General features: G+C 32.0%; 1 protein-coding gene across 1 annotated transcript; it reads left to right on the top strand.

Moving 5' to 3' along the window:
- Positions 1-5,140: 5,140 nt before the first annotated feature.
- On the top strand, positions 5,141-8,841 carry LOC123212353 (dynein light chain 1, cytoplasmic-like). Its single transcript, XM_044631457.1, has 3 exons — positions 5,141-5,732; positions 5,820-5,925; positions 8,443-8,841. Exons 1-3 carry the CDS (start codon positions 5,565-5,567, stop codon positions 8,523-8,525), a joined length of 357 nt encoding a protein of 118 aa, XP_044487392.1. The 5' UTR covers positions 5,141-5,564; the 3' UTR covers positions 8,526-8,841.
- Positions 8,842-9,817: the final 976 nt, after the last annotated feature.

Below are 9,817 nucleotides of genomic sequence, written 5' to 3'. Positions count from 1 at the left end.
TAAGCTTGTCCTTAACTTATGGTGTTAACGAGTGAGATCTCTGATCTATAAAAACAACTAATAAGCACAATGAAAAAAAGAACATTAAACCAATTTTAGTCATACGTACCAACCATGTTTTGCCTATTGAAAAACTAATGTTGTATTGTGCTTATTAGAAAGTTAACTAATATGGTGATAGGTAAAGTATGAGCAGTCCGTATCAAAATGTTGAAGGACTCAATAATATTGGTCGTCAAGATATTATACTGCCATATTCTAAAGTGCACACACACTTATCTTTCATATCTAATGTTAGTTAAATAGGTTATCGTAGTGGGATTTACTTGGACAGTTCTACTCATGACATAAGGTGATATACATTAACAACTTTCTAAAATAATCTTTCAATATATTTTAACAGTAGAAATGCCATATTCAAAAAATCATGAAACTAGAAATGTCAATTGTCAAGGTCTATCAACATCGTAGATACTGATGACGTTATTTGTCTTATTAGTATTTTAATAGTAGAGAAAATGAATTCTTGTTTTGTGACTTTATCCCTAAATTAAGAAATGCATATCTTGAAACTATCAATATTGACGTTCAATAACCATATAATAATATAATAGACAATAATGATTTATAATGGGTTGAGCATGAAAAACAACTCTCAAGATGTTGATGAGGATGATATGGTGAAAATGCATGATGTCGATATTATTGTCATTTGTAAAGGACTAGTTAGTAAAGAGAAAGAAAAGGTTCTGACGTGGGGTGTCTTTGTCTGTGTTGACAAAATGGATGATAATCCTTTTGAGAAACTTGTGTTAAAGGAAAAGATCAATGTTAATAATGGTATTAGAGGTACGAGTATTTTTGAGCATGCAAATCTATCTAACATTAAGATATGTGTTGTCATAGGTTGTGACTGTAACTAGTCCATTTCATTTGTTATCTTATTTATCTAATCATCTATTAAAATCTAATGCCCAAGGAATGCAAAATCACACAAAGTATTTCAAAGTAGATGACATTTTATTGGATAAAGACTATTTTCAAGATGCACTCAAGAATCATGTTTTGGATAATGAATATCAATATATAGTTTATAAAATCTACAAAATCTAGGTGGAAGATACAATGTATTCATGAACAATGTAAATAGCATGCATGATCGATATTATTGTCATTTGTAAAGGACTGAATAGAGAAAAGACAAAAAAAGGTTCCGACTTAGGGTGTTTTTGTCTGTGTTGACAAAATGGATAATATTCCTTTTGAGAAACTTGTGTTAAAGGAAAAGATAATTGTTAATAATGGTATTGGAGGTACAAGTATTTTCTGGCATGCAAATCTGGCTAACATTAAGATATTTGTTGTTGTAGGTTGTGATTGTAGCTAGTTCATTTCATTAGCTATCTCATTTCTCTGATCATCTGTTAACATCTAATGTTTAAGGAACAAAAAGTGATACAGAGTATTTCAAGTGGATGACATTTTATTGGATAAAGACTATTTTCAAGATACATTTAGGAATCATGTTTTGGAGAATGAATATCAATATATAGTTTATAAAATCTACAAAATCTGGCTGGAAGATAAAATGTATTCATAAACAATGTAAATAACATGCATGATCAATAAAGTCAGAGGGTTGTCACTATTTTCAATTTTGTCATGTGGATACTTACCACACATGTCTAACATATCAGATAATGTCACATCCAAACAAGAAAGGGCATAAACATTTGGATAAATAATAAAGACAATATTTGCTATGGTTGATCATGTATATTAATCAAAAGAAATCATTATCAACATACCTAGTAGGTATATAATTGATATAGTATATACATAAACATGATGAGTAAAAATTTTGGTACCGTATGGAAGATTGGATGGAGAGAATAGACATAAAACAAACATGCATGTCAAGAGAGAAAGAATCAAAATACACATTTACAAAAAAGAGAAAAGATAAGCATTTTACTTACTCCTTAGCGTCCTATATGAATATAAGGTGATGGAATGAGTCTACCACTTGCAAGACCTCCAAAGAAAGTCCACCACCAAGCTTTTCCAAGGCTTGGCCAAATAGGGAAGAGAGAAGGGAGAGAGTTTTTCTTTTAAAAATAGACAAACTCTTTCTAGAATGAACTAATTTCATTATTTTATATTGGTGGTTAATTGTAGTTTTTTAAAATTCTACTTTTGGCGCACCAAAATATTGATTTGAAGATTTGTCATGCATATATATATCCAATATATTTTAGCTACATTAATTTTATCTTACTAACACTTTAATTTTACAATGTTTTACAATGTTATCTTAATTTTATCCAATATATTTTACAATGTTATCTTTGTACCCATATAACATTTTATATGGTTTTTACTATCCTTCGGAAAGTGTTAACCAGCCTTAGATAATTAATTCTCCTTCTCATAAGCTTGGTTTATTGGTGGACCTTTTAGGTTTATCGTGACATAGTTGTAAGTCATTTTTCAAATTATTCGAAAGTACATCCAAAAACTCAATAACTATGATAACCCTAAACCATAATGAAGAAATGCTTCATCAAACTAATATCTTTGATCGTATGTTTTGAGTAGATAATATACTTCCGTAGTCTAATGTAGATCGATTTCAGACTCATAGATCTTTAAAGTCCTAATTTCAATCTTTCACGAATCGTCGATTTAAATATTTAGAACATATCATTACAAACATCCTTCATATGATTTACATTATACTCCAATCAGAGATCAAATCAATGGATATTCGGAACCCAATATTTTCCAAGTCAACAGATCTCATCTTGATGATCATTTGTCTCTATATACAAATAACACATGACTAATATGATTTCTCATATGAAATATGGTTAACCCCGTATTCATACACCATATAAACCACGTGTATCCATATCGGATCTGATAATCATGTCTCATATCAAAGGATTACTTCGTACACTAGTATAATTATATGATAAATCATTGATTACGATTTAATGAGCATGCAACTTATAGTTATTGGTCATGTTTGAAAAACGATTCTCTAACTGTTGATTCATACTAATACCTTAATGACACAACCATCATCGTTATTTGCGCTAACGTCATCTTATAACATTCAACAGAGGCATTCAATATGCCCACTATGTGATATAATTATCCAAGTTATATCATGTCTATAAGAAACAATTTAATGATTCAGTTTGTATTAAATGAGTCATCTGGACAGTTTAAACACATATTTTATATTATTGTAAATAAAAAAAACAACTTATGCATATGAACAAAAGAATTATTTGTTTATTAATAAATTATTCAGAAGATTATATACAAGATGAAATTTCCTAAAATCGATAACACGAATGGTTCCTAAGACATACACTAACACTACAGACATTAAAAAGTACATCAGAGGAGCCATTTGTGTTTTTACTTGAGTATTGCTACAATTTAGTGCTTTGTAACCCTAAGACTACCATACATATCAAAGCAAAAGATGCGCAACGATTCAAATATATTTTCATAGCAATGAGTTATTCTATTCGAGCATTCCAAAGTAACATTTTTTCACTTATTTGCATTGACAGTACCTTCTTAAATGGTAAACATCATGTGACTTGATTTTTCATTGTAGCTAATGATGGAAATAATAAGTTTTACCCATTGGCTTTTGACATGAGAGATAAGGAAGAAACTAAATCTCGAACTTAATTTCTTAGCAAATTAAGGGATTATATTGGTCCAATACTAGAGTTGGCTATAATTTCTTATCAACGTATCATGATTATAGCTATGATTGCTAACGTATTTTCAAATGTACATCATAGTTGTTGTTATCATCATCTCAAGGTAAACATGCAAGTAAAATATAAACGAATAAAGTCAATTGAAGGGTTGTATTGGAAGTGGCCAAGACATTTAGATTGCCAATTTTCGCAATGCAATGAAGACACTTTATAATGTCAATCCTGATGCGAGAATGTACCTTTATAGCATAGGTTGCGGGAGATGATCAAGGTCATATTTTTTAGATCTATGGTTTAAATCATAACTATTAACATTGTTGAGTCATTTAATGCATTTGTAAAGAATGTTTAAAGGTTGTTGATTACAATGTTTGTTGAATTTACTATAGGCACCCTACAGAGATGGTTTCATGAGAGAAGGAATAATGCGTGTAAGCATATCATTTCATATTATTCTTCATATCTATTATGTTTTTGTTTTTATTAACTTATTATTACTCCTTATGCTAACATTTTCAATAGTATTCAAATGTGGAATTGTTTCTACCAATCAAATGACTTTTTGGGTCGAGGACAAGATTGCAAGTCACATATAGAAGTTTGCAAGCATGGTTATTTTGTAATATCCTTAAATATGTATTAAAGTTATTTTAGTAATTTAACATAGATTACAATGTATGTAAGCTAATATTGCATTTGGATTATTGATGTTGGGTGATGATGCTTAGTTTGTAAGGAAAAGAGGTTGAACAATTGCTTTATAGGTTGGAATGCCCGTGCCATGTTTAGCCAAGTGGAACAACTGAGTGACCAATAGAATAATCGTTTCAAGTTAGACGTGATGGAACACCCATTTTGACAATTTTTGAGTTGACAATTCTACATCAAGACACCCTTACTCTAACTTATAAATATGACTAGAAATTAAAAATTATTAATTTAAAGATTAAAAAATTTAAAATAATATAATATGATGTGTCGATTCGGAAAAATCTACGTACTAATTTGCATACTGATTTGTTAAGATTCAAGAAGACACGACTCGAGGTTAAGAGGGTGTTCTAAGCCTTGTCATGCCCGTGAGTCGGCATAATCTGACTCCAGACATGATAGGTCGTGCTAAACTCAGCTGGAGCTTCCTGCCGTGTCTAATCCCCATGGCGATAAGAACTTTCGTTTTGTACCATACATATTCATACTAGATATACAGTGAAACCACATGACCAAATCATTTTAATCTTTCCTTTGAATAGTATTGCAGGGGAAATGATCTGAATAAGAGATATCTTTGTCAGGATCCTCGCAAACCGACAATGATTTATTTTATTTCTCTTTTCAGCAGCACACTCGGCTTTTTCCTGAGAAAAAGAATCTAATGTACTATTTCTAATTTTGTTTCTTGGGGTAACAACTTCAGGTTAAATGCTTTGGAATGAAGGCAAAGAATTGATGCCTCAACCAAAGTTTGTTGCCAACAAACAAACCAGTGGTTGAGTTGAGGCTTAAAGTTAGAATTTTTTTTTTTTAAAATTTTTGTAATTTCTGTAGTCTAGCTATTATTACCGGTGCCAAAATACGGTGAAAGTGGAAGACGACGGCGTTTTTCACTCTAGTCGAGAGAAAAAGTGAAAAGTGAAACGCATCCTCGATCACACACACAGAGTCAACACACGAGTTAGCCAGCAAAACAACACTCTGATAAGAGAGAGGGCGGCACTGGCACTGTCGGTGTTCTGCTTTGTGTACCCAAACTTGAACAAAAATAAATCGAATCGAATTCACTAATTTTACTTTGACAAAGAAACAAAGAACGTGAACATGAGTGAAGACACAAAGAAAAGCTACAGCGGAGCTCTTCCCGTGAAATCCAACTCCGATGACCGTAAACCCACCCAGCTGGTGTCGCAATCTGGCAAAAGAGTTATCATCAAGAGCGCCGATATGAAAGACGACATGCAAAAGGAAGCTGTTGATATCGCCATCGCAGTTATTTTTACTCCTCTTCAACCCATAATTTTTTTTCCATTTATTTAGATTTTATTTCAGTCACTTGATTTCGGTTGCTTCTCATAGGCATTTGAGAGGAACAATGTAGAGAAAGATGTAGCAGAGCGAATAAAGAAGGAGTTCGATAAGAGACACGGACCCACTTGGCATTGCATCGTTGGTAGCAATTTTGGTATTTCCATTTTGCTTCTGTTAGGGTTTCCTTTTTCATTTTCTTTATAAATTACTTTTCCTTTGTTTAGATTTAATTATTGCAACACTCTTAAGGCGGAAAGATGAAATAGATCTAGGATAAATTAATTATAAATGTTGATTCTTGTGTTGTAATTTTTGGATTTGGGTAGCAAAGATTGTAACTCCTATCTGTAGGTGCTTTGAGTTTTTAGCCATCATTAAGGCAATACAGTGAAATGGTTTTGGATGAGCTGTAGCTTTCTGGATTTTTAAGTGCTGGCATGGTGATTTAGTTCTGGTTGGAAATTCTGCACTCAAATTTTTACGTTAGTGCATCATATTAGTTAAGTTTCAAGATTTTCTTGTGGAGGTTTCTTCTTTTTATTGAATGATGTTGGATGTTACTGCTGCTTTTGCGCAATCAAAAAAATCTGGTCTAATTGGAATGTTTCCCTGATACTGGTCCTGGCAATTGCGTGCATTTGTTTCCATGGCTGGTGTTAATAGATCTGTGCTATCAGGTCTGATATCTGTCTCCTATCTGGGAAATATGTCGACTGATCTTGGGGAAGCATATGGATGATCCAGGTTTTACTTGGGCATTCTTTTTTTTATGTTGTTAGTTTATGTGTCCTGTTCATCAGTTTGCAAGGTTATATGAGACATGATGTGTGGCTGTTGTACATCAAGCAAGTAGTCCAGCCAAGTTTTAATATTTTTGGATAGATCAAGATTTTTTAGTTTTCTTTTATTTGTTATTGTGACACTGTCAAAACAACTTGAACCATCTAGCATGATAGAGAGTCTGTTTATGAAGTTTTCACTTTTCACTAAGCATTCTTCTAGTTTTACTCTAATAAACCTTCAGTTCTTTGCTTTTAATTCATCATAAGAGACACTACTTAGTGAAATTATGAATTGGTCTATATTCTCATTTGTAGTTTGTACATGTTATCTATACGTGGAAAGGCACAGTGTACTCTTTATGGTTTATTTCCATGATATCTTCTACATTTAAATTTAGCTATGAAAATATTGTTCTCCATTGATAATCCATGAGTTGATTTGATTTTGTAAAAATCATTGTGGTTAGAGGATGGAGGTTCAATTTAAAGATGCCTGGTGTCTTGTACACAACTATAATGTGGCAGCAACTCATTGGGTGTTTTCGTTTTTTGACTGATCTGTCATATCAATAATGATGCTATGCAGATTTAAGGATGGCCTGTTATGTTTTATTTTAAGTTTGAAATCATCATTGGCCAAATATTGAGTTCAAGTTTTCATGAATGATGGATTATCTAACTTTAGATAGTATGATTTTGTTTTACTTGAGTATTAGCATATTATGTACTTAGTGTGTTTCCTTGCTTCCCAGATTGTAGTGTCTATAAATGGCCACCAGTTTAAAATGGAGTGAAGAGAGAGAAAATGTTTGAGGGATTATTGGGTGTCCAGGGAAAAGAATGTACTTTAAAATATTAGTCGCGGACTGAAATTTTGGGCTTTTGCTTGTTTGAACACATATGCTTGTAGTACTAAAAAGCTTGTTATTTATGTGATTTATTAGAAAGCCATTGTAATTTTCCCATTTTCTGACATGTTCTCGGTAAATAATTGTGCTGGTTGTTTCCTAACCAGTTTTAAATTTGATTGTATCCAGTTTAGGGTTGTCCATACTTGCTTGAAATCTTATTTCCATAAGAAAAGCTCTATTATAAATATGCACGTATTATAGACTTTCAAATTATTAGAAACAATTCTATTTGTTAACCTGCCTCCCTGAATCCAGTTTAGTGACTGGTAAAGTTCATACAGATGTCATCTTACATTGAAGACGTGTACTTTGGTAACCTAACTACTAAACTTTCTCTTTCCTTGTTCCTAAAATTAAATATTTGGAGATACTCTCCTTAAAAAGAGTATTGAATTTTGTAAACATTGGTGAAGGTAAGAGAACTTACTCAAAAGCTTTCTGCTTATCTGTATGGTCTTACTTTTTGGCAGTCATTTTGGGGAAATGTACAGACTATTGCAGGTTAAATCTGTCATTCTGTCCAATTTGTTTAGGCTATTAATTTTTATTTTCAATTTTCCTCGGGGGTTGGGGGAAGGAGTGTATTATATTAGTGATCCATCCTTAGTTCTGAGCAGTTAAGTGGTATCGGCCTCTTTCAATTCCAATACTCTTCTGTTAGGGCTGTAGGATTACCCATGCTTCTGATCAAAGCTTTGCTTTCCTCACACTATTGATTGTAGCATTAGCATATATCTCTAACTTGTTGGATTTAGAAAAGCATTTCCTGCCACTTTTTAGCATGGTCGATCTTTTTGAATAACACGAGTTGCATCGGTTTGCTGTTTTAGAAGTAGGCATATTCGCTCCGCAATTTTTTTAATACACAAATTGCTTTTCTTTTGCCACATAATTATGAAAGTAGGAAGGATTAATTAGGGCTAATTAATCTCAATTACTTTGGAGCTTGGACTGACATCTTATGTGTTTTGTGTACAGGTTCATATGTGACTCATGAAACAAACCACTTCGTTTATTTCTATTTGGATCAGAAAGCAGTTTTGCTTTTCAAATCTGGTTAATGAGGATGGCGATGTTGATAAATATGGATGAAAATGGTGCTGATGATGAGTTAATGTTCATCATGTAAGAGTTGATGTGTGTATGTATTAAACGGGAGACCTGCTGGCTAGAGAAACCTCTGAATGGAGGTTCATTTGCCTAACTTGTATATTTGTATCCACTTGAACTAGCTTGAAACTTCGTATGGATGTGAATTGCTGTCTGCTTAGCTTGAAACCCCAAAATGGAGGTTCTTGTGCTTAATTAAGTTTGATATGAAGCATAATAGTGAATTTGTGAGTTACTGTGTGAAATATAAATGGGTATTCCTCACAAGCTCATAAATTGTGTTTAGGTTCCTGAAGAATGAGAAGAAATCTTAAGTCTGTCGTTTTGTTTTTTGGGGTGAATATGAATCAAATCGAATTCAAATAGTTCTCGTTTAAAGTTTAGTTTGAATAAAAAATAGTTTAATTCAAGTTTGTCAAGCCAAAATTTAAGGTGGTTTGAGTTTTGATTTGAATAAAAATGGTTTGATTTGAATTTATAACTCAAATTAATGATTTGAATTTGTAGTTAAAATTTGTAATTGGAGTTCACGACTCTATAATAAAATGATATCTTTTTATTTTATAATAAAAAAAGTAATGTTTTTATTTTATAATAAAAAAAGTAATGTTGTTTTGTCAATGATTCATGAATTTGAATTATGAATTTGAGTTACGATTTTGAATAATAAATTTAATTTGAATTAGAGCGAATTTTCTTTAGTTTGAGTTCAATTATAAAAATAAATTGATCATTTTGATTTAAATTCGGTTTGAATTTAAATCAATTAAATTTGAATTAAATTAAATTAAATCAAATCAAAGTAGCTTCCAAAACTGAGCTGGCTCAGTCCGGTCCAACCCAACCTGTCTCCAGAGGTGAGTAAAATAAAATTAGGTGGTGGTTCTGTACTTTTCCTCTGCACCTAGACGAAATTGGATTTTGGATTCAGCGATGGAGAGAATTTATGTTACATCAATTTCTCATCTTTAAAATCAAGAGTCTGGTTTTAATACGACACTAACAAGTTTTGAATCCAAACTTTCTTTTATAAGAATTTCTCATCTTTTACAATCTAAATTATCTCTTGGAGGCAAGTAATGGTTCTCTCTTGCTCTTTCCTGGTTGTTAATCTTTTTTCCTTTTCTTGACAACATGTAAAACTTTGATGCAAACACTATTAACTGTTTGGTTTTCACCCTCTTGTTTTTTCCATCTATGCTTTGCCTTTCTTGGGCTGGCATCGTCCATTAGAATCCAATGA

Source organism: Mangifera indica, chromosome 3, assembly GCF_011075055.1.
Source record: "Mangifera indica cultivar Alphonso chromosome 3, CATAS_Mindica_2.1, whole genome shotgun sequence".
Taxonomy (NCBI): Eukaryota; Viridiplantae; Streptophyta; class Magnoliopsida; order Sapindales; family Anacardiaceae; genus Mangifera; species Mangifera indica.
The sequence above is the reverse complement of the archived record's forward strand: the minus strand, read 5'-3'. Positions and strand labels throughout refer to the sequence as shown.

Bases quoted from the DNA above. Each gene is read 5' to 3' on its own strand.
- LOC123212353 (XM_044631457.1), top strand. From the start codon at position 5,565: ATGAGTGAAGACACAAAGAAAAGCTACAGCGGAGCTCTTCCCGTGAAA. The intron at 5,733-5,819 runs GTTATTTTTACT...TGCTTCTCATAG, and splicing joins CTGTTGATATCGCCATCGCA to GCATTTGAGAGGAACAATGT. The intron at 5,926-8,442 runs GTATTTCCATTT...TTTTGTGTACAG, and splicing joins CATCGTTGGTAGCAATTTTG to GTTCATATGTGACTCATGAA.